We start from the raw sequence: 24,967 nt of genomic DNA, 5'->3' as shown, positions 1-24,967 counted from the left end.
GCGAGAGTGGACGTGGCCGGCCTTCTAAACAGGGGCAGCGAGGCGGGACAAGGCTGCATGAGCGACTAAGAAAGGACGGAGAGGCAGAAGGAACTTGTGTCGGAGTTGCAGAGGGGAGCAGGAGTGTTGTGGAGGGGGGAGGGACAGATGGTGTGGTTAAGGGTAGGAAGATCGTGTGGGATAACGTTTGGGTGAGGTTAGGGCAGGAGTAATAAAGGAGACGGTGTTGGTAAATATATAGACGAGATTAGGACGGAGTTGGGAAGGGATATCATGTAGGTAAACGTATGGAAGAGTTTGAGGTAGGAGTTTGAGGCTAGCTAGGTGGAGGAACGGGTAGGTAGAGGGAATATGATATGGGTGAGGGGAGAGGCGGGGAGATAGGGAGAGGCGGGGAATGAATGGGGATGGGAAACAGAGGAAAGAAAAGTAACGAAAAGTAATGGAAGGAAATTTGATAGGAGTGAGGAGAAGGAGGGTGAGGAAGGGAAAGGCGGGGAATAAATAGGAATAGGAAACAGAGGAAAGGAAAGTAAAGTGATGAAAGGAAATTTAGGATAGCGAATCATACAAAGAGGAGGAGTAGGCGAGTGAGAGTGGACTTTGTGAGCGAAGAGAGAGAAATAGGAAAGGTTGAGTGGGGTTAAAGATCCAAGGGGCAGAGAGGACCCCAAGGAAGAAGGAAAACTGTTTACTTAAGGACCCGAAGTGTTCCCGAAGGAGTTTAAGAAAAAGTCCTGTGCCACGGATATTAGGAGGAGGAACGCTGCTTCGGGGCCGTTTAGGGAGACTATTCGTGTGTTTGTGTTTGTGTTTTGTACTAGTGTGTTTGTGAGTGTGTATTTCTGTGTTTGTGACTTTGTGTATTTGGGGTTGATGGTGGTTGTTGTTAGTGTTTGTGACCACGTGTTGGTGACTGTATGTTATGTTGGTGACGTTCTCTTACTGGCTGAGGTGATGGTGATGATGGTGGCGGAAGAATGATGATGAAAGGAGTGAGGTTCTGGTATCAAAGAGTGAGACAATTTAAATGGTGATAAAAAGAGGAGAGTAAAAGAGGAAGGATGGTGAGATAAGATGCCGAAGGATAGATGATGATGATGATGATGATGATGATGAAGAGGGGAGGAAAAAAGGGAGTGAGTGAGAATGAAGATAGTGATGCTGTGATGTCAAGAAGAGAGTGAATGATAGTGAGGAAGACGATGGAACTGATGTTTATGTCAAGAGAAGAAAGAGAGATAGATGATGCTGATAATGAGAGAAATGAAGAAGGGATGACAGGAGGAGAGGGAGAAAGATGATGACGGGGATGAATGAGTGAGGCTGATGATGCTGATGAAGATGGAGATGAGGTGTGAGGAGGATGGGACAGGAGATGAAGTGAGGCTGGGCAGACTCTTATGAGATGGATCTGACCTCAACACCCCACGCACGGGCAACACAGACACAGCAGTAATGAGCCAAACACACCTGCCCTGAATGCTACACACCTAAGCCACACTAATTAACACACACACATACACACACACACACACACACGAACACACATACACACACACTCTCACTCTCTCTCAGACGTTTTCAGTAATACATATAAATACTTCTTCTCGTCCTTACACGTATACAAAAACCGAGGAATTAATCATCAAAGTATACAGACCTTTTACAGTTTTGAGATAGTGGTGTTTGAATCCCTTCCTTCCCTCCGTGACTACCACCCCCGGTTATAATAAGGAAACAAAACAACCCACAAAAAACAAAAACAATCTAAAGTCATCATCATCTTAAGGGAAATAGAAAAATAGATCTTGTGCTCTTTGAAGCCCTTAAAAGTGAGATAGGAAGGACAACCTGACTCCCAATCTTACCTGCGCGAGAAAGTGTAATTACTCTTTTGACAGTTACAGGTAAACAGGGTGTGATTAGGGGAGGCCATGGAGGTTATGTGGCAGGGAGGAGGAGGAGAAGATGTTTTAAACTCTTCCTCTTAAAAATTAGTTAGAATGGACAACGTGCCCCACTCTTACCTGGGCGAGAAACTGTAATTACTCCCTTGACAGGTACAGGTAAACAGGGTGCGATTAGGGGAGGCCATGGAGGTTTTGTAGCAGGGAGATGTTTTAAACTTATCCTCTTAAAAATGAGTTAGAATGGACAACGTGATCCCCAATCTTACCTGCACGAAATACGGTAATTACTCTCGTGACAGGTAGAGGTAAAGATATGTGTGGGGCAAGGAGGGGGAGGATGTTTTAAACTCATCCTCTTAAAAGTGAGATAGGATGGACCCCCTGACTCCCACTTACCTGTGCGAGACGGTAATTACGCTCTCTACAGGTAAAGTTAAAGAGGTGTGGTAAAGGGTGCCAGGGAGGATGACGAGAAAGGTGTTTTAACCTTTTCCTCTTAAAAATGAGATAGGAAGAACACCCTGACTCCAATCTTACCTGTACGTATGAATGTAATTACCCTCTCTCAGCAGGTAAATAGGGTGTGTTAAGGGGTGGCAGGGAGGAGGAAGAAGGGTGTTTGAGTGCTCCCTTTCAGCTCCCTCGCCTTGGGTTGGGACGAAGCGACACGACACACAGCTTAGACGAAAAGGCGACATCGAGCGTTACGTATTTGAGTGAGTTGTTTTTTGTTATGATTATACGACTTTCTATATTGTCGAGCGTGATGGGGGGGTGTGAGGAGGAGAGGAAGAGGAGGAGGAGGAGGAGGAGGTGGAGGAGGAGGGGTTTGTGGTGGCGAAGGAGGAGGTTGTAAAATTATCTATCGCTCTCTCTCTCCTTACCCTTATCTATTCTTTCTTTCACAAGGTTAAAGAAAGATAAAATAAAATAAATTGTCCTTATATAAAAGAGAGACAAATCGAGCACATTGTTCCCCCAAGAATATATATAATACAATTTAAGACATGACAATACAATCCCTATTATTATTATTATTATTATTATTATTATTATTATTATTATTATTATTATTATTATTATTATTATTATTATTATTATTATTATTATTATTATTATTATTGTAGCACCAGAGAAATGGGCTTAACACGGTACTATTTTTTTCTGCTTGCTTTTATGTCTTGTCTTTTCAATCATATCTTCCTCCTCCTCCTCCTCCTTCTCCTCTTCCTCCTCCATTTCAAAATAGACTTCCTGGTACTGGTTCCGTATCTTAGAGGGAACGTATGGGCATAGGAAAGGCAGTGCAGGGATTGGTGGTGAGGCGGTGATGGGAGGTCCTCTTGGTGGTGGTGGGTGGAGGTGATAGATTCATAGTTCCGTTTGTTAAGGGCGAGGAGGAGGTCAAGGAAGGGGTTGAGGCGTGTGGATAGAGGGTGGATGGAGTGTGGTTATCATCCTTCCTCCACGTTTCCACCACGCCTCTTTCATCCACCCAAACCACCCAGGATAACGGGGCAATCCACAGCGCTTCTTCCTGTCATCACCCTCTTCCCCTTCCCCTCCCTCATGAACCTCCTCCCTTACCACTCAGCCTCATAACATGCAATAGGCCACCTCGTCCTTCTCCTTCCTATCCTTCACCTCCCCTCACTCCTCCTCTTCCTCCCCGCACACTCTCCCTCACTAACACAAACACAGCTTACCCATCACCCATCTTTAGGGCCATATTTTTAAACATTTCTGCGCCCAGGAACACGTGGTTTACTAGTCTTTCGTGGGAGTTTAGGGCATTTCCAGGGGTACTTTTATGACCCTGGTGGTAGTCTGAGCCTTCTTCTGTACCGTGAACCTCAAAGAACACTCATTAGAACTCGGTTAACCTCCTTTTTGGCCTTTGGAAATAGGTGGTGTGAGGGGTGGGAGCATTTGACGATACCAACCTTAGTCCTTCCCTCATTTCTCTCCGTCTTATTCAACAGCTCTATTGAATCACCTCACCAACGCTGCCAGACGGTCGCGCTCAGGCTCTTAATATTTGCCGATTTCCAACCCTCAAACTGTCCCCTCCACCCCTTTAACTGTTTTTTTATAGAGTTATCGTTAAAGTGGTTAATTACTGGTGTTTCTTGGGTATAGTTATGAGTCAGAAACTTGTGAAAATGATGCTCTGAGTACGACAATCTAGGCACCTCACTTTTCCACCGACTCCCCTTTCTTCTCTCACTCTCCCTTCTCCTCCTCTTCACACTCCTCACTACATAGGAACTCCTCTCCCCTCTTCCTTATCTTTCCTCTACTTTTCTTCTCCTCTCACTTATTCTTACAAGTATTAAATCTCCTCCTCCTCCTTCCCTCCCCTTCCTCCCTCCCTCACACATCCACAGAGCCTTCCCCAATCCCTTATAGCCCTCCCCTACCTTCCCACACCTCCCCACACACAACATACCCCCTATAGCCTTCCCTCACCCCTCTCACACCTCACACATTCTCATAGCGTTGTCCCCCTCCCCCATCACCCCTCACACAACCCCCCCTTCCTCACTACACCGTCCGTCTTAACCCCCACACGCATACATACACCCATCCGTAGTCGAGGCGTGTGTGTATGGGCATGAGCGTGTGTCCCCTCACCCCTCACACGTACTGCTGGTAGGTGACGGAAGGGTACGGGGTGTGTTTGGGCGGCCCCAGGGTTCCCCCGTAGCTCCTGGAGGCGGAGTCTGCCCCGTTGGTTGCCCGGCGAAGGTTGGCCCCGTTGCAGAGCCTGACAGGGGGCAGCCTCGAGCCGCTGATGCTGAGGTCCGAGGAGGCGAGATTCCTCATGGAGATGTGTGAGGTACCTGGAGGGGAGAAGAGGAAGACGATGAGGGAGAGGAGAGAGAAATGGAAAAGAAGAAAAGGAGTGAAAGGCCCAAACTGGAAACGGGGAGAGGACTGGAAAGAGAGGAAAAGAAAGAGGATAGGGAGAGAGAACAGGTAAGAAGGAGGAAGAGAGTGAGTGAGAGGAAACTGGTAAAGAGGAAGAGGATGAGTGAAGGAAGAGAGGACTGGAAAAAGAGGAAAAGAAAGAGGATACATGATAGCATAAAGAGGGTAGGGAGAGAGAACTGGAAATAAGGAGGGAGAGAGTGAGCGAGATGATAAAGAGGAAAGGGAGAGGAAACTGGTGAAGAGGAAGAGAGGAATGGAAAAGAGGAAGAGGAAGAACAAGATGATGAGTGAGAGTTTGTGGAAGGGGTGGAGAGAGGGAGATAAGGGATGGTATATTGAGAGGGAGAAAAAAGGGAGATGAACGCAAAATTTGAATACAAGAGGAGAGAGGAAAGTTAAGGTTAAGGGTAAAATGAGAGCCAACTAATGTTCTTTTTGTTCTCTCTCTCTCTCTCTACACACACACACACACACACACACACACACACACACACACACACACACACAAACACACAATTTAAAGTCAAGGGACAGGACAAATTTCCGGTTCTGTGAGTGGCGAGTCTTGGAGGCAATGTAAATACTCGAAAATATATCCACCACCACCACCACCACCACCATCACCACCACAGCCACCACCACCAGAAGCACCACTAATACCAACATGCTCCACCACCTAATCTTCTTTCTCCTCCATCTCTTCCTCCTCCTCCTCCGCCGCCTCCTCTCTCTTCCTTCTCCTCCTCCTCCGCTTCCTCTTCCTACTTCTCCTTTTGTGGGTTTATATTTTTTTCTTCGTTGCTTCTTTTTCCTCCTTATTTTTTTGTCTTTTGTAATTCTTTTTATAATTTCTTTCTTCTTTCTTTCCTCTTTTCTCTGTCCAAATTCTCCTCCTCTTCCGATTGTCTTCCTCCTTTTCCTCTTATTTCTTCCTCCTCTGCTTCCTTCTCTGCTTCCTCCTCTGCTTTCTCTTATTCCTCCTTTTACTGGTTTTTATTATATTGTTTCCTTGTTCTCTTCTTCTTCCTCCTCATACTCACGATCTTTCTGCTCTTCGTAATCTTTTATCTTCTATTTTTCTTTCTTTTTTCATTTTTTTTCATCTTTTTATAAATTTTTCATTATCGTGGTGCTTTCCCTCCTCCTCCTCCTCCTCCTGCTCTTATCCTCCTCCTCCTCCTCCTCCTCCTCCTCTTCTGTTTGTCTTCCTCCTTTGCCTCTTCTCTCCTTCCTTCTCCGCCCGTTTTTCTTGCTTCTCCTTTTTCTGCTTTTTATCTTTTTTTGTTTCATTTTCTTCCTCATTCTCCCCCTTTTTTTTTTTTTGCTATTTGTGGTCTTTTTTTAATCTTCTTTCCCTTTTTTTCCCTTCATTTCTTCATCATTTTGCTCCTCCTCCTCTTTTTCCTCCTCGTCCTCGTTCTCTCTTTCCTTCTCCTGGTCTTCCTCCTCCTCCTCCTCCTCTTCCTTCTTGTTCCGTAATCCTCTGCCTTCACATTATCTTCTTTCATCCCCTTTTTTCTATCGCCTCAGCTCTTCCTTCGCCTCCTCTCAACGCCTGGCAGAGAACTCTTTTTAGATTTCACTCGAAGTCTTTCATTAGGAGCTGGTGCATGAGAGTTGCCATCACACCTAACTCTTCACTTTTTTGTCTTTTTTCCTCTTAAATCGTCGATCTTCCGTTTTTTTCGCTTGTATGTTGTTAAGGTTTTCAGTTTTTCCACGCTCCATTTTTTCAGTTTTCGTTTTTTTTTTACTTCGTTTTCTTTCATTAACTTTTTTCCTCTATATTTTTTTGTCCCATTTCTTTTACGTTTTTTTTTGCTTCCCACTTCTTTCACATTTTATATTTTCGTCCCATTTTGTTTTACTCTTCATTTTTTCGTTGCACTTCTATTTCATTCCTTTCTGCTTTCCTCTTCTCTTCCTTTATCGTCCCATTTCTATCCTCTTCTTTTTTTCCGTTTTACTTTTTTTTCACATTTTTTCAGCTCGTCTCACTTAACATTTTTCTCTCGTTCCACTTTAGTTGCCGTTCCTTCTTCCCGGGGTTGTTGGGTTTATGGCAACAACCTCGGCAGCTTCAGGTCAACAACCCCGTATACAGCAAGGACAGAATGGGGTTGTTAACTAAGAGAAGCAGGGAAACATTTTTGGAGTTATAAATGACTGCACTCGCATCTCAAAAGAACTACTTCTGCCTCCATTTCGCTGACATATCGCTCTATTAAAGGCCAGAACACTGCGTTGCTCTCGGGAAGATTAATAAAAGTTTGGAGTGGATTAAATTGAAACGATATTGAAAGGTTCCGGACTCATTTATGCGTTCAGTTTCAAGATCTATTTCAGTAACGGGGTTCTTTTATTTTTTTTAACTTCAAGATCACTCCGTTGCTCTCTGGAAAAACACGAGGGGTTGTGTTTACCGTTTTCCGCGTGCATTTAGCTCTTCTTATGTTTCCTTCATGAGCTTCAACATGTATTCAGTAACTTTCGTATTTTGGACTGTCAAGAATGATGCACTGTCCTTCGGTAAACTGCAAGGCGAGTTGGGTTGTCGAGGAGAAAGTGGCATTAAATGTTTTCAGTTTAATAAAGTATGTAGCTGTTTCTCTGAAGAACTCAAAGATCTATTTCAAGGAGACAATCCTATTTTATCTTCAACAACGCTAAACTGCTTCCCGGGAAACTGCAAGGCGTGTTTGCTTATTGAGTATGAAGTGATATTGACGTTCCCAAATAATGTCTTCACTTTTCTTATAACGTCCCAATGTCTATTTCAACGACACATTCATATTACCTTGTTCAACAACGCTATATTTCTCCCCTAAAAATGCAAGAAACGTTTCATTATTTTGCATGAAGTGGCGGCATTCATGTAACGTTTTCAATTACTAACGTCTTCACCTGTTTCTCCGAGCAATTGCATGACATATTCCATTGGCACATTCATATTTCTATCTTCAAGAACGATACATTGCATCAAAAATTATTGCGTGGCTGTTGATGAAGGAAAAATGAAAGGTTTTGAATGTATTAATATCTCTATTTGTTTCTCTGAAGGTCTCGTCTCTTAACATTTTATTGGAGATCATTTTTATTCTCCTCACCGCCAACACGCTGCACTACCACCACAGAGAGCCGCGAGGAGTGTCGGGTCGCCTGTTATGGAATGATATTGTAACGTTTTTAATTTATTTGTCATCACGTGTTGCTCTGATGAACTCTTGCATCTATTTCACTTTTTATTTTTACTTCCTCTCGCCGTCAAGGTCGTTATACAACACCGACATAAAACCAGGAGGAAGGAGTCTTACCTTACTTGCTGCGAAGTGATATTGAAACCTTTTGAATATATTTGTCCCTGCCTTTCCCTCGTAAGAAGTCTTGCATCTGTTTTTGTATTTATTTTTACTTTCCTTTCGCGTCAAGGTAGTTTTATTACACTTACATAAAGCCATGAGGAAGGAGTCTTGGTTTATTGTGTACGGAGGGATATTGAGGTGTTTTGCAGTTTTTTATATTTTGGTTCTTTTTAGTTTTCGACACATTTCAATTACACGATATTATCTTTTTTCCTGTGAACGCTATATGTCTGGTATGAAGCAAATTTGACTGGCTGTGTTTGTGTTTGTCTTCGCTCGTTGCTCTGAAGTGCTCAAGCATCTATTTCTGTTTTGCCTTTCTGACCGTCGAGAACATTGGGTGGAATTATAAGACACTTTCACTTCACACATCAGCTATTTCTAAAGGTCAAAGAGGAGGTCAGTCGGGTTCTAATGAGAGTTTCTTAAGGTTCATGGTACAGAAGAAGGGTCAAACTACCACCAAGGTTATAGAACTATCCCTGGAAATGCCCACAACTCCTACGAAAGCCTTGTCAAATATGTCAACTTGGGCGATGAAATGTTTTAAAATACGGCCCTATATCACTACCCGGATCTCTGCCAGGGGTGTTGGGGTTGCCTCGATTGAAGTGATATTAAAACATTTTTCATTCAGTTGTGTCTTCACTGGTTTCTCTGACGAACCTCATCACCTAAGCCAGTAACAGTGCCCTCAGGGAAAGCAAAGTGAAATGTGACTTTGCTTAGTACGGAGCAGAACAATATTATTTTGCTTTTATTAATGATTTCTGTGTTTCCCTGAAAGTCTGTTACATCCTGTTCCGAAATTCGTATATTTTTTGCTCCCGCGGAAGAAACGGCTACATATTTTTGTCTATTTTTGTTATACGGAGAAAAAGTTATCAGACAACCTTCGATATTTTCACTCTAATGGGGATTCTGCGAAAAGATTCTTAGAGCGTATCGGAGAGGAACCCTTTTCCAGCATGCTTACCTTCCAGGCGGCTCAAATCATCATGCGTGAAGATCATTAAATCTATTCTTAAAGTGGATCCTGTTAGCTCTAGTGCTGATATACAATAAGTTTCCTTTACGTAAATATTGATGCACGTAGAGGAAACTGAAACTGTTTCAAAGACTCATCTATAATGCATTTACAGATCATACTTTAAAAAAAAATTAATGATTTGCCTTTCGATGCCAAGTCAGCTGATGAAGGAAATATCAATACAAGCATCCTTAAATACTATTATAAATTTTAGCTGCATTCTTCAAGCAAAAAAGGCAATTCTAAAATTAGTTTCACTGTAAAGCATTTTGATAGCAGGTCGTTGGAGGCCAAGACATTCTTCCTCAAGGTGTATCATCATCGGCGTGAGTCAAGGGTATTAGTACATTGCCCACATGCGTTCCTTCAGCAGGGAAATATGTCAAAGCCAGTCTCGTTACCGCTTGAACATTACATTTGGCAGGAGTTTTGAAGTGGAGTCTTATATAGTAATTATGAGAGTAGTTTTTGAGTTGGCCGATGGAGACACAAAGCACAATATTGAATGCGTTAGTGGCGTGAACATGAGGCGAAGAGTTGTATGTTTTGCTGGCGACAGAAGGCAAACGTATTAACTAAAAGGGCGAAGAGGTAACGCTTTCATCATGCCAGTCCAAAATTGAAGGTTAGGATAATGCGTCCGGAGAAGGCAGGCGTAGGACGATGCATAAAAGGTAAGAGAAAAAGAAAACACACATTATGTCAATGCATTAAAAAAATAGATATATACTGAAAGGTTAGGCAAAGAATGATCAATACGGTTATAGAGGTGCCTGTATACTCCCCTCTTGCAAAATTGTAAGGTAGATTAAGGCGTTACGTGAGATAGTAAATAAGGTGCGGCGTGGTGACAGACATAATCACTCAATCAGTCCGGTGTTAGTGGTGTTAGGGGCTGTTAATGGAACTCATGTAATGCGGTGTTGACTCACTGGTCCGGTACGACTTAGGTGGAGGAGGGGGAGAGGGAGGAGGAGGTAGAGTTGGTGGTGGTGGTGGTGGTGAGGTAGGTTGCCGTGGCGAGGGTCGTGTTGTTGTTGTTGTTGTTGTTGGTGGTGGTGGTGGTGGTGGTGGTGCAGGGAACTCACACGAAACGGATTGAAGTGTTTCGGAAGGAGCTGGACCCTGTGTGGAGACAAATACACAACACACTCGTCATTATGAGAGAGAGAGAGAGAGAGAGAGAGAGAGAGAGAGAGAGAGAGAGAGAGAGAGAGAGAGAGAGAGAGAGAGAGAGAGAGAGAGAGAGAGAGAGAGAGAGAGAGAGAGAGAGAGAGAGAGAGAGAGAAATGAGAGGAGAGAGAGAGAGAGAGAGAGAGAGAGAGAGAGAGAGAGTTTCAGAGAGCGTGTTCGCAAAAAAATTCTAAGAGCTCCTGAAAAAAAAAAACATGAGAAGAGATTAAGAGGCTGCAAAGGTGAGTAGAAAAAGGTATCTGGGTACCTACATTTTAATAAATTAAAGAAAATAAAAATGAAATGTGTTTGTGTCTGGTAATTATTCTCCCAAGAGGCGTCTGAGAGAAGGGAATGGATAAGTAAACAGATAGATAAAAAAATAGACCGATAAACAGAGACAGATAGATAAATACAGATAGCTGAAATGAGAACTTAACATCTTTATATAGAGAGATTAATGTAAATATGGAGTAAGGGATACCTGCAAGTGTTTACTGTTTTGTGATATTTTCTTAACTAAATAAAGGAAATCTAAATCAATGAGTGTTAGGAAGAGATTGCTTAAAGACTGACGGAAATGCGGGAACACAATGGCGTCTGAAATAGAAAACAGTAAGAAAAATATATTCAGAAGCATATTTCAGGCAAATCCTCTACTGTTTATTAATCTCTTTATAAAATGTGAACCGACGGATGATTTATTTTTTCGTAACTTGAAGGAAAAAGAAAATGGTTTGTCTCTTACTTTTGCTCTCTTAACGATCGCTCCACCTCAATGCTTTTTTAACCTTCCCTTTCTTGCGGTATTTTAATTTTTTTCGTAACTTGAAGGAAAAAGAAAGTGATTTGCCTCTTACCTTTGCTCTCTTAACGATCACTCCACTTCAATGCTTTTTTAACCTTCCCTTTCTTGCGGTATTTTATTATTTTTTTCGTAACTTGAAGGAAAAAGAGAATGATTTGCCTCTTACCTTTGCTCTCTTAACGATCGCTCCACTTCAATGCTTTTTTAACCTTTCCTTTCTTGCGGTATTTTATTATTTTTTTCGTAACTTGAAGGAAAAAGAGAATGATTTGCCTCTTACCTTTGCTCTCTTAACGATCACTCCACTTCAATGCTTTTTTAACCTTCCCTTTCTTGCGGTATTTTATTATTTTTTTCGTAACTTGAAGGAAAAAGAAAGTGATTTGCCTCTTACCTTTGCTCTCTTAACGATCGCTCCACTTCAATGTTTTTTTAACCTTCCCTTTCTTGCGGTATTTTATTATTTTTTTCGTAACTTGAAGGAAAAAGAAAATGATTTGTCTTTTCCTTTTCCTCTCTGGACTGGACGATCGCTTTTCTAACCTTCCCTTTTTCTCGTATTTTTTTTTTCGTAACTTGAAGGAAAAAAGAAAATTATTTGTCTCTTCCCTTTGCTCCCTGGACGATCGCTTTTCTAACCTTCCCTTTTTTCTCGTTTTTATTTTTATTTTTCGTAACATGAAGGAAAAATAAAATGATTTGTCTCTTCCCTCTGCTCTCTGGACGATCGCTTTTCTAACCTTCGCATTCTTTCCTTGTGCCTCATTTTCATCTCCTTAAAGTCTATCGACCACCATTGTTTTATTTATTTCTACTAAAGGAGATTTAATGGAATGTTTTCTTGGCTCTTACCTCCTCACGTCCTTTCCACTTGTTTCTCGGTTTCTGTCCCAAGAGCTTTATTGTTTTTGCCGACCAACCATTATTTCAAGTATTTATATTTAATCCTTTTGAAAGTAACTCACCGACCTAAGTCATATTCTATTACGGAAATGAGAATTAATGCAGATGATGTGTCCTTTCTTTCTTATTATTTTTTATCTCTCAGAGGCTTTAATTTCTTCCTAATCAACGTTTTTTTTTTCTGGGTTGAATAGGAGTAAAAAAAAATGGAGAAATGTGTGTCTGTTGCGCTTGTGTTTCCAGCAATTTTCTCCTCTGCTTATATTCCCGTCCCTCGCGTCTTGCCGGCTTATCAGTGAGCCGCGTCGTCTCTTATGAGGCTCGGGTTACTTTCGTCCCCGTTATCCCGAGGGTTTTACCGCTCCAGGAATCATCTGCGCCGTGTTCTAAACCTCTTCATTTAGCCCGCCCGCTGCGATTGGCACGGATTTTGCCTTCACTTGTAGCCTGGTAACATATACTTCCAAGTCTTTCTCTGCCTCTGAGGTGGATAGTGGAGTGTTTCCCATGTGGTATTGGTATGCTGGATTTTCCCTCCCAAGGTGCATGACTTTATATTTTTCTTCATTGCATTGTAGCAGCCACTTTTTGATCCATTCCTGTAGCTTGGTGATGTCTTCTGGTTGGAAATCCGCAGTCATGGGGTTGTATTAGGTAAGAGAAGATAAACCACTACTTTTAAACAAGGAACGCAGTAAATTTAATGTGTCAGATTAGCTCTTACGGAGAAAACAAGGTGTTGGAGAGGCGTATAATTTTTTGGACGGGAAATAATATACTACTGATATCGTGGTATGGTTTTCATTGGCTGCTTTTGTATTAATGCTCTGAAAATGTAAAAAAAAAAATAGTCCTTCATTAAGTACAATAAAAAGATGTATAACGCCAAACAGTCCGTCTAGTTGAGTACATGTTCTTCAACGTCTAAGGGGTATACTCTACGGGCTTTGGGAACACTATTTCATTACCTCTGGACGCTATATATATATCCTAAGAGTAACGTATTTACATTTTCATCACCCGCAAATATTTTTTCCCAGGACGCGTAAAATCTCCGGCTTTGAGGTTATGCTGGATTTATTGAACCCATGCATATTAACGTATCATTTTAACACTGGGGAATAAACAGATTTTGGTGCGGCTTTGCTTTAAATAATACAAAGCTTCAAAGTCTGAGCGAAACTCTTATCATCACGTGTTTTTAAAGCTTTTTGAGGATGTAAACCTTGCATCTCCTCGTCCATTATTGCTTTTTTTCCATCTTCCCCTATTTCACTATTTTCTTGCCCCTTTTGCTGTTCTTTATCCATCCTGCCTTCGTTGTCCATCTTTACTTTGTTCTGTTCACTACCTATCCTTGCCTTACACTACCGATCTTGCCTTCCTTTCCCTTACCTTAAAGTCTATCACTATATCTACCCTTTCTTACCCTTTCCACTCGACCTCCAGCCTTTCCTTGCCCCTTTCCATCCTATCCCATACCTCTCCTTACCTCACTAAATCTCCTTCCCTTATTTTCCTTCCATTACCGATCCTGCCTTCCTTGCCTTCCTTAAAGTCCATCAGTATCTTCTACCTTTCCTTACCCTTTCCACTCCACCTCCAGCCCTTCCTTGCCCCTTTTCCTCCTATCCCATACCTCTCCTTACCTCACTAAATCTCCTTCCCTTATTTTCCTTACATTACCGATCCTGCCTTCCTTGCCTTCCTTAAAGTCCATCACTATCTTCTACCTTTCCTTACCCTTTCCACTCCACCTCCAGCCCTTCCTTGCCCCTTTCCATCCTATCCCATACCTCTCCTTACCTCACTAAATCTCCTTCCCGTCTTTGCTTTTCTTTACTCCATGCCCTACCTTGCTTTCCCCGTTTTCACTGTCATCGTTATTTCCTTCCACATTCATGCTTCTCTTTAGCTGTCCAACATTCCCTTACATAATAATTCACATGTTTACCGCCAGATGGTGTTCTCGGTCCTCAAAAGCGGGTCATTGAAAGCGAGCACAATAACATTTACCTCCCCTTACCTCCCCTTCCTCTTAGCCGGTTCTCTCCTCTCCCACACTTCCTCTCCCCTCCCCTGCCTCACTCTCTCTCCCCCTTCTTCTTAGTTGTTTTCTCCCCCTCCATATTTACTCTTCCCCTCCCCTCCCCTCCCCTTCTTTGCTGGCTCTCTTCCCTTCCACTCCTCCTCTCCCCTCCCCTCACTCAGCCTCCCTTCCCTTCCTCTTTACTGGTTCTCTCCCTTCCCTTACTTTCTCTCACACCCCGTCCTCCCCCCTTTCCCTTCATCCCAGCGTAGAGGCAGCAAGGCGGGTAAGGAGGGGCAGTGGATGGCGGGGGGAGGGGGTTGGATGACCGTTAGGGGGGGAACTATAATGGCCCCGAAATTGCACTGGAATGGGGCGGGGACGTCCTTACTGAGCCCACCGAGATTACGTCACATATTGGGAATTGAATTATCCGTGATGCGAAGAGGAGGGGAGTGCTGGTGTGTGTGTGTGTGTGTGTGTGTGTGTGTGTGTGTGTGTGTGTGTGTGTGTGTGTATCCAATTCCTTGCGTGATTCGGCGTAAATTCTCCCGCTAATTAGTCCATATACCTGAGAGAGAGAGAGAGAGAGAGAGAGAGAGAGAGAGAGAGAGAGAGAGAGAGAGAGAGAGAGAGAGAGAGAGAGAGAGACTATGTACGTATTGGAGAGGTAGATTTCTGGGCATTACACCACACACACACACACACACACACACACACACACACACACACACACACACACACACACACACACACACACACACACGACAAAAAAATCATACATAGTTTATATCGAATTCCTAGAGGCCTTTCCCTCGTTAAATATTGAAACTGAAGCAAAAGAGAAGTGACTAAAAGATCCGTTCATCCCTTCTGCAAAAATGATAAAAGGGAATATAATTACTGAGGGTGGAAGAGAGGATGAAAGTGGATGGAGATTTTAACGATTGGAGCTTTAGGGATTTGAGGGAAAAGGGAAGGCTGACAGGTAAGGGAAGGTAATCGAGTGGTCGTATGGAGGGAATAGGTTAGGAAGACTGGACTGCTTAAGGGATGCGAATAGGGTGGCACGCATGAGGGGAAGAAGGGGGATGAAGGATAAATTAGTACGGCATATGTGAGAGAGAAAATGGAATGAGGAAGAGAGGGAGAGAGAAAATGGAATGACGAGGAGTGAATGGTACAGCAAAGGGAATATTAGAAAAAGGAATAAGGGAGATAAAGGAAAAGAGAGGGAGGGTATAAAATAAAGGAATGTAAGGAAGTGCAAGAGAGGGGGATAGTTAGGTGTTGCCAAAATACAGGAAGGCGTTAACAGTGAAGAAGGAAAAACATTGGTGTCAGGAGTGGGGCGTGTCAGGAGGCCAAGAGAGGGACAGACAGTGCAGGGTGCTGACCGTCGTAAGTCACCCGGTGGTGCGTCTCGGGCGAGCCGGAGCAGGAGTAGCGCGCCGTCTTGACGCGCGTCACCTCGGCGGTCTCGCCCTCGTAGGTGATGCACGGCAGCCACCCCGAGAACACCTTCTTGAACCCGTTGCGGAATCTGTTGGAGGAGCAGAGGCAGGGGTGAGGCAGGGGAGGGAGGGAGGGAGGGGTAAGGCAGGAAGGGAAAACACCTGCTGGCGGGGAAAGAGCTGAAGTGAGCTATGGGTTAGGGTGTGTTCACCATTTAGTACGCACGAAGCCATTGAGTACTTTTGCCAGGGGCGGGCTTGCCTGCTCACGGTCACACCAAGACAGTAGGGTGGGAAAATAATCAAACTTAAATGGGCTCATGCGACCACCCTGGGCACGTGGCGTGTTGGCCAGGCTACACTCGCATGAAATTTCACACACCACCTGGCGCGAGATCACAGCAGGAAAATGCCTAAAATTAATCTGAAGTACAAAAAGGAGCTGTTGTCAATGGAAAGATTGATACACTTTTTTTTGTCACTGTTGGTGATTTCCCCGATAATCAATCTTTTAGTTGACAATCGGTCATTTTCGTATCGCGGCAGAATTTCCCAGATTAATTTTCCTTCCCTGACATGAGTGGACACTAAATCTTCCGGTGTGCGCGCTGTACCGAACACACCCTAAGAACAGAAATTCACTCTTGTATGAAATATATAAAAAGTATTAAAACTGCCAGACCGTGAAGTATTACCAGGTCGTGGACAACAAGGTGAAACTAAAGGATAAAATAATGTAGAAAAAAGTATTTGGAAAAACAGAGGAATATTGCTTTTTTGACATGGAAGACAATGAGGATTTCAAAAGGACACTTGACCTTTGTAGAAACACTTAACAAACAGCGTGATGTACTGGCACGCTGTGGAGGAGGAGGAGGAGGAGGAGGAGGAGGAGGAGGAGGACAGGAACGAGAATGGAGTAGGAAGAGAAGGAGCAGGGGAACTATGAGAATGACGAGTTGAAAAAATGAGGATATATATAAAAACAAAAGAGTATGAAGAGGAAAAGAAGGAAGGAAAAGAAGAGAGGAAGAACAGCGAAATGAAAAAAAAAAAAGATGTACAGAAATACCGATAACTATTGTGGGGTATCATACTAATACTTATGATTAAAATAAATATATGGATAGCAATAATTTGGAGAAGGCAAAGACAAAGAAGAAGAAGAAAGAGGAAGTATAAATATGAATAGGATGATGGGGAACAAAAAGGATGAAAAAAGGAAGGAACAAATGGAAGATGCTGCCGGTTACTAAGAAGAAAATGAAGAAAGAAGAAGTGAAAGTGAAAACTACCAAAATTGGGGGAATCGCATTTCTGAAACAAGAGAGGAAGACAAAAAAGTGATGGAGAAAGAAAATTAACAAGGTGAAGCGAACTGAAAAGACGAACAGAATTTCAATGAAGAGAGAGAGAGAGAGAGAGAGAGAGAGAGAGAGAGAGAGAGAGAGAGAGAGAGAGAGAGAGAGAGAGAGAGAGAGAGAGAGAGAGAGAGAGAGAGAGAGAGAGAGAGAGAGAGAGAGAATGGTACATATAGAAAGACGGGAATGGAGAGAAAAAAGGGGGATAGAAAAGAGGCATTGAATTATAAGAGTGAGGAGAAGGAAGGAAAAAAAGGAAAATGAAAGGAAAAGAAAAACAAATTGAGTATGAAATAAAGACAAAAAGAAAAAAATAGAAAGGAAGAGAGAGAGAGAGAGAGAGAGAGAGAGAGAGAGAGAGAGAGAGAGAGAGAGAGAGAGAGAGAGAGAGAGAGAGAGAGAGAGAGAGAGAGAGAGAGAGAGAGAGAGAGAGGAATGTTAACAGGCATCAAGCTTCGCGGCTAAGTGGAATCCTAACCCCCAGTCCCTTCTCAGTCTCCTTTAGTCCCTCTTCAGTCTCCTCTGTCCCCCTTCAGTTCCCTCTCAGCGTCTCTATTCCTTTCTTTCTCCACCTATACCCTACTCTGATTGTTCTTCTTTCCTTGCTCCCTTCCTCCTTCTATCACCTTCATCTTTCTCATTCAGTTATTCTTTTCCTCCACCATGCTCTCCCTCGCCTCCTGTTATCTCGATGAACACCTCTTTGTCCTCCCTTTCATTCAGTCCTTCGTTCCCGCAATCTGTAGATAACTTTTTCCTCCTCCTGCTCTGTACCACTTGCTCTCTCTCTCTCTCTCTCTCTCCTTTCCTTACATCATATCTCCTTGTCTTACTTTCCATTCCTTTCTTTATTCACTACTCTTGCATCTCCCTTTCTTCTCTCACTCTCCACAAGCCATTTTTCTTCCTCACCCATTTTGCCTTTTCTCCCTCAAGTCCTTTCCTGAGACCTTTCTTTCCTTACCTGTTTCATTGCTCATTTACATCCTTCCTCTTTCCTCCTCTCTACAAGTCTTTTTTTTATCCTCCTAACATCTTCCTCGTTCTTTTCTCCCTCTCTGTAATTCCCATAACTCCTCCTTTGCGATCTTTCTTTCCTTTTCTGTTTCATTAATCATCCATATCTTCTGTTTTTTCATCCTCCCTACAAGTCTTTCTTCACTTATTCAACCTTCTCTCTCTCTCTCTCTCTCTCTCTCTCTCTCATGTTCCAAGCTATATAAGTCTTCCTGTCTTAATATTTCCTTCCCTTTCCTATCTTACAATTCTCCCCACAAATCCATCCTTCATATACAAGACTTAATCCCGTACCATTTTTGTTTTTCTATTGTTTTATTAATTTTCTTACGTTCCTATTACCCCTATCCGCATCACCATTATCTCCCCTAAACTCGCTTACTAATCCATAAGGCAAGTCAAACGTTACCCTAAAGTTATATCACAAGACTCCCATAAGCAGCTTTGAACGCCCACGCATCTCCGAGGATTACCTTTCGCTTCAGTCTCCCCTTTGTTACGCTGCCCTGATCTGTCAACCTCTTTGTAGGGGCTCGCGTCGTACATCAGACACAAGAACCGTCAATGTATTACCCTCCGCTTATTGATCTTTCCGTCCCAACACGAGTCCTTGCTAATTTACACCTTATTAGAGAGGAGACAGTTGAAATGAAATTGAAACTTAACATAAAGAGAACGTGAGAAAGACTAATGAGAATGTGAGAAAGGGAAGGAAGGGGGGAAGAGAAGGATATGCACATTGAAAGAGAGAGGGTGTAAGAAGCACAGGAATAAGAAGGAAAAGGTAGAAAGAGGTTTGAAGGGAAGAGGGACACGATTTGGGGAAAGAAAAGGAAACTGAAATACATTAAACTGAATGGGAACGAAAATTTTCACGTTGAGAGGGAGTGAAAAGAAGGAGACGAGGAACAAAATGCAGTGTTGATAGAAGGGATTTGTAGGGTTAAGGGGAAAATATATTAGGAAAAAGGAAACTGAAATACATAAACTGAAATGAAACGAAAATTTTCACGTAGAGAGGAAGTGAAAAGAAGGAGACGAGAACAAAATATAGTGTTGATAGAAGGGGTTTGTAGGGGTAAGGGTAAATCTATTAGGGAGGAAAAGGAAACTAAAATGAAACGGAAACTATCACGAAAAAGGTTAGACAAAGAACCCGACGAGGATGAAAATAAAGGGCAAATGGAAAGGGTTTGTAAGGGAATAGAAAATCAAAGAATAGGAGAGAGAGGAAAGGGAAATCATGCACTTGAATAACATGGAAAATATCGAGGAAGAGGAATAGAGGAGTGAAGGATGGAAGGAAGGGAAGTTTGAATGGAAAGGGGAAAAGAGAACTGATTACAGATTTCACAATATACGAAAGGGGAAGGGACAAAACAAAGGAACAAGCTTAGGATAATGAAGGAATAAGAGCATGAGGTACAAATTGAATAGTAAAACAGGGAATAAAACAGGAAGGTGAGAGAGGGAAGCAGAGAAAGAACGGAGATAGAAATGACTGCATGAATGAAGGAAGAAAGAGGGAAGGAGAGCCTGGGAATAAGATGAGAACAGAGGAGTGAGAGAAAAGGAAAGATAATAACAATGTAGATGATGAGGAGAAAGAAGGAAGAGAAAGAGAGGTTGGAGAATGGAAAAACGGAGAAAGCACGCGTGATAGGGAAGAGGGAATGCGGTAAAAATGGATTAAGTGTTAGAAAGATGAAAAAAAAAGAGATATGAAGGAATAGTGGTAAAAATAAAAGGAATGCTGGTTTGAGGGAAGGAAAGAGGAAATAAATGTTGAATGATGTGAAGAGTTGAAAATCTAAATGAGCGGAGATATAACTAGGGAAGAAGGGAACACGTAAAGGATGAAAGGGGATGAATAAGGAGAAAAATAGCATTCGACCAAATAGAAAGCAAGGAACATGTATATGGAAAGGGATTGAAAAAATGCAAAAACAAAAGAACAAAATTAGGTAGACTAGGAAAGGAAGAAAAGAGGGACATAGGGAGGAGAGAATAAAAGAAAATGGCTTACATATCAGTTATAAAATGAGTGAGGGACGGACAGAAGGGATAAGCAGAATGAAAAGATAGCGGCAATAGAATGGATCCAGTAACAGAGAGGAAGAGAAATGAAGAAGATTAATAAAGGGGAACGCAACAAGAGATACAGAATGTGAAGAAGGAAATACAACGAGATCAAATGTCCGATAACAAAGCATGGAGGGAAGGAAAAGGGAGCGAAATTAAACTAATAAAAGAAAGAGAGGGAAACAGAGAAACAGAGAAAGACTGTGAAAGGATGGTGAGAAGAGATGCAGGAGGGGAAATGAATGAAAACAATGGGATAACAATTTATACTGAAGGAGAATGGAAAAGGGGCAATAAAATAAAACTAGTGGGAGAGAACGGAAGATTGTGATAAATAGACATATGGAGAAGGCGAGGAAGGACGGAAGGAAGGAAAGCAGGATAGGAAAAGTTGAACAATAAACGAGGAGAATAGGAAAAAAAGGGATTAGAAGAAAAAAGAAAAGGATGATGTTGGGTTCCTAGGAGAGAAGAACAATGGAAATAACAGAAGAGACAATAAACGAAGAAAATGATAAGGAAAGAGGATGAAAAGAAAGAATAGATGTAGGCTTGCCAGGGGAGAACACATTACCCAAAGAAAATAAGAAAAAAAAAATGGATTGAAGGAAATTATAAGAAGGGAGAATTCATGATTGCAAGGATGACATAAGGACGATGGGAATAACACTGGATAATATACAAAGATGGTAACAAAAACGAAGATTAGAGGAAGTGATAAGGGATGTAGGGATGCTAGAAGGGGAGAAAAATGAGGTTTGAGAGATTAGACAAGCAAAAAAAAAAAAAGAATTGTAAGGAACGAGTGTGGAAATAACAGGTTGGTCAATAAATAAATAAAAAAAAAAACATTGAAGAAAACGAATATTAAAGAAAGTAAGGGATGTAGGGATGCAAAAAGGGAAGAAAAATGGGGAATAAGAGATGAGATAACATGAAAAAAAGCACAAATAGGGTTGGAAGGGAATATGGGAGGATGCAGAATTACAAAAGAACAATAAGAAAAACGGAAATAAGAGATTGGACACTTAACGAAGGAAACAATAGAAGAAGATAAAAGGAAATAAAATGAAAGGATGCAGGATTACAAGGAGGGAAGGACAAGAGGAATAACGAATTACACAACAAGAAAATTATAAGAGGGGTTTAGAAGGGAAGATTCAGAACAACGGGAGTAAGGGATTGGACACTTAACGAAGGGAACAAGAGAACAAGATAAAAGGAAGGATGCAGGATAACAAGGAGGGAAGGACAATAGGAATAACAAATTACACAACAAGAAAATCATAAGTGGGGTTTGGAAGGGAAGACTCAGAACGACGGGGGTAAGGGATTGGACACTAAACAAAGGGAACTATAGAACAAGATAAAAGGAAATAAAATGAAAGGATGCAGGATAACAAGAAATAACAGATTACACAACAAGAAAATCATAAGTGGGGTTTGGAAGGGAAGACTCAGAACGACGGGGGTAAGGGATTGGACACTTAACGAACGGAACAATAGAACAAGAAGAGACGTGGACTCTAGCATACATACAGAGAGGGGGGCAAGTTTTAGGATCAGTCGTATCTCAAGCCTCGCAGACACAGAGAAAAGACCCTCTTGAACCCATTACGAAATCTGCAGGAAAGAGAGAAAGGGGAAAATTAATAGGAGGAGGGACGAAAGGAAGCAACAGGCAGTCATGGATACGAAAAGGGATGGAAAATGATTAAGATATGTGAGAATAGGTTATTATATATATGGAAAGACTGTGAAAAGGGGGAAGTCAATAGCAAACCTTAGGAGGGAGACAGATGCAACAGGAACGTAAAGGAAGCGAAGAGTAATTAGACATTGAGAATACAATGCTTTTTAGAGACAGACAGTGAGAGACCAAGGCAGAGGAAGAGAGAAAGAAAGAAATTAATAGGAAACAGGAGGATGGAAGAAAGAAGTAAAGCAGTAATGGATAAAAAGAGGTAAATAGAAAATATGAGATTAGATTCTTTTGTACATATAGACAAGAGACAGGCAGAGGAAGAGAGAAAGAAAGAAATTAATAGGAAACAGGAGGAGGAAAGAAAGAAAGAACTAGCAGTGATGGATAAACAGAGGTAAATAGAAAATATGAGATTAGATTCTTTTGTACATATAGAGACAAGAGACAGGCAGAGAAAGAGAGAAAGAAAGAAATTAAAAGGAAACAGGAGGAGGGAAGGAAGAAATAACAAGCAGTGATGGATAAACAGAGGGGAAGAGAAAATGAAAATAGTTTTTTATACACAAAGAGACAAGAGACAGGCAGGAGAAGAGATAAATACATAAATTAATAGGAAAAAAGGAGGAGGGAATAAAGAAAGAAGCAACAGACAGTAATAGAAAATAAGTTGAATAGGAATTAGATATTTGAGAATACACTTTTTAGATAGAGGAAAAGAGAGTAGACAGATAACCATAAACAGACAGGATGAAGCACAAATCAGCAGATAGACGGAAAGAAAAATTGAGACAAGCAAAAAGGGAAATATCTTTAGAAGCAGCGAAGGCAAACATGAGGAATTTAGATACATTTTATAAGGAGCGAAACTGTTGCAGAGGAGGCGCGTAAACATGAATAGTAACCGTAAACTAAATAAATAAGGTCAAAAGAAACAAAAATATTATTGATGTAAGGTTAAGACAGAACATAGATCGTGAACCCTTAGGAGTTTTGTGATTATTGGAAAAAAATAATGAAAGAGAGAAACAGATCTTCATATAAAAAAAGATAAAAAAAAGATAGACTGAAAGAGAGACAGACAGACAGACCAAAAATAAGACAGAACATAGATCGTGAACCTTTAGGAGTTTTGTGATATTGGAAGAAAATAATGAAAGAGAGAAACAGATCTTCATATAAAAAAAAAGATAAAAAAAGATAGACTGAAAGAGAGACAGACAGACAGACCAAAAATAAGACAGAACATAGATCGTGAACCTTTAGGAGTTTTGTGATTATTGGAAGAAAATAATGAAAGAGAAAAACAGATCTTCATATAAAAAAAAGACAAAAAGATTGACTGAAAGAGAGACAGACAGATAAAAAATAGTGACAGAAAAACAAGAGATCGAAAAATATACAAAATCAGACAAAATCACCAAAAGATAACAAAAACAAAGTGATAACAGAAGCCAGCCATTGAGTAAGCCAGCCAGATAGACAGACAAACAGGTAAACAGAAATAGAAATAGACTAACAAACAAACAGAGACAGGTACAGACGCAAAGAGCAAAGACAGGTGGGCAAGAGAAAAAGGAAACAGGAACATGGTTATATTAAGAGTAAAAATAAGAGTCTGGGGGCGGTGGGGTGGGGAGGGGGGCCTAAGTACAGGTGTGAGGGCTTACCTGTTGTTGAGCCAGCAGTATATCATTGGGTTGTACATGGAGTTGGACATGGCCAGCCAGTAGATTGCCAAGTAGGTCTCCTGAATGAACTCGTAGTGGGCGATTTCAGGCATCTTTAAGGGGCGATTAGAGGAGAGATGGAAGGGAGACATAGTTATAAGGATGAAGATTATGGTTAGTTTGCTGCATTAGCTTAGGAAGAGAGTCAAGTGGATCTCCTGAATTAACTCGTATAGTGGGTGATCTCAGGCTTCTATAAGGGGCGAGAGGAGAGTTGGAGAGAAGGAAGGGAAGACATATTTATAAGGATGAAAAGACTGTTTTTTTCTGAGTTTTATACAGGATGAAAGTCAGATTATAAGTAGGTTTCCTGAATTAACTCGATAGTGGGTGATTTCAGGCATCTGTAGGACACGTGTCGAGAGATGGAGAAGAGAAAGGGGAGACAATTCTAAGGATGGAAAGTCTGGTTAGTTCCGTTTCGTTTCTGGCATCTCTATATCACGTGTAGATGGAAGGAGAGGAGAAAGAAGAGAGACATTTATAAGGATGGAGAGTCTGGTTAGTTAGAATTGGTTCCTATTGTAAGAGAGGCAGCCCACTCGCGGATATATGGAGGAAGAGTATAAACCTCTGGACTCATGCATTTTGATCTTAAAGAGAAAACAGGGGAAGGTGCCAAAGAAGAGTTAGTGAGCTTGATAGCGAGTTCGTTCACTTTAGATGATGTGTGTGTGTGTGTGAGAGAGAGAGAGAGAGAGAGAGAGAGAGAGAGAGAGAGAGAGAGAGAGAGAGAGAGAGAGAGAGAGAGAGAGAGAGAGAGAGAGAGAGAGAGTGCGTGTGTTTCTTTTTTTGTGTCCATTGTCTCAGTTTCTTTGATGTCTTACAAATGTTTTTTTTTACTAATTTTCCTGTCTTTGCTATCACCCACGCTTCCCTTTGACATTGCTCTTCCTCTGTTTCCTCTTCATTTTATCTCCTCTTCATCCGTCTCCTCCTCCTCATCATCATCACCATCATCACCATCGTCACGGGTACTCACCAGGTTGGAGAGGATGAAGTACATGTGATAGGGCAGCCAACAGACGGCGAAGATGGTTACAACTACTATCATCATCTTCACCACCTGGGCGGGGAGACAAAAACACAGAATTAAAAGATAACTACTAGAGAAGCAGACACACAGATACCTCCTTGCCGCTGACAGGTACCTGGTTCTTAGGGAGATGTAAGGCAATGTGTAATATCGTGCGGCAATGTTCCTTAGTTCCTGTCACATCGCCTAAGTAAGGTTCGGGTGTGTAAGGCTGACTGAGCTGTGTGAGAGAGTCTGCTGATTTTGCACCGGTCCATCGCCCGAGAGAGAGGAGAGAGGAGGCAAAAGACGTGATGTGAGGGACGAGAAAGAGTGTGTGCTTGGTGCCGAGACTGTGGAGACTCCTCACGTAATTTCACTATGTCGTTCTGAACTCTTATATATGTTACCTACCCATCAAAGCCTGACAGACATACAAAAACACGCACATGAA

The 24,967-nt window shown here is 41.8% G+C and overlaps 1 protein-coding gene across 1 annotated transcript in view; it reads right to left on the bottom strand.

The window, feature by feature from the left end:
- Positions 1-4,546: 4,546 nt before the first annotated feature.
- LOC126986544 (tachykinin-like peptides receptor 99D) overlaps positions 4,547-24,967 on the bottom strand; it is a 49,687-nt gene continuing 29,266 nt past the window's right edge. Inside the window, exons 4-7 of the mRNA XM_050842811.1 lie at positions 24,481-24,564; positions 23,439-23,551; positions 15,550-15,695; positions 4,547-4,756 (exon numbers count right to left, since the gene is read on the bottom strand). Of these exons, the coding sequence (XP_050698768.1) occupies positions 4,551-4,756; positions 15,550-15,695; positions 23,439-23,551; positions 24,481-24,564 (549 nt within the window). The 3' untranslated portion in view covers positions 4,547-4,550. The remainder of the gene's footprint in view (positions 4,757-15,549; positions 15,696-23,438; positions 23,552-24,480; positions 24,565-24,967) is intronic.

The sequence above is a fragment of the Eriocheir sinensis genome, chromosome 62 (genome assembly GCF_024679095.1).
Source record: "Eriocheir sinensis breed Jianghai 21 chromosome 62, ASM2467909v1, whole genome shotgun sequence".
Taxonomy (NCBI): Eukaryota; Metazoa; Arthropoda; class Malacostraca; order Decapoda; family Varunidae; genus Eriocheir; species Eriocheir sinensis.
Note: the sequence above shows the minus strand (reverse complement) of the source record. Positions and strands in the feature narration are given on the sequence as shown.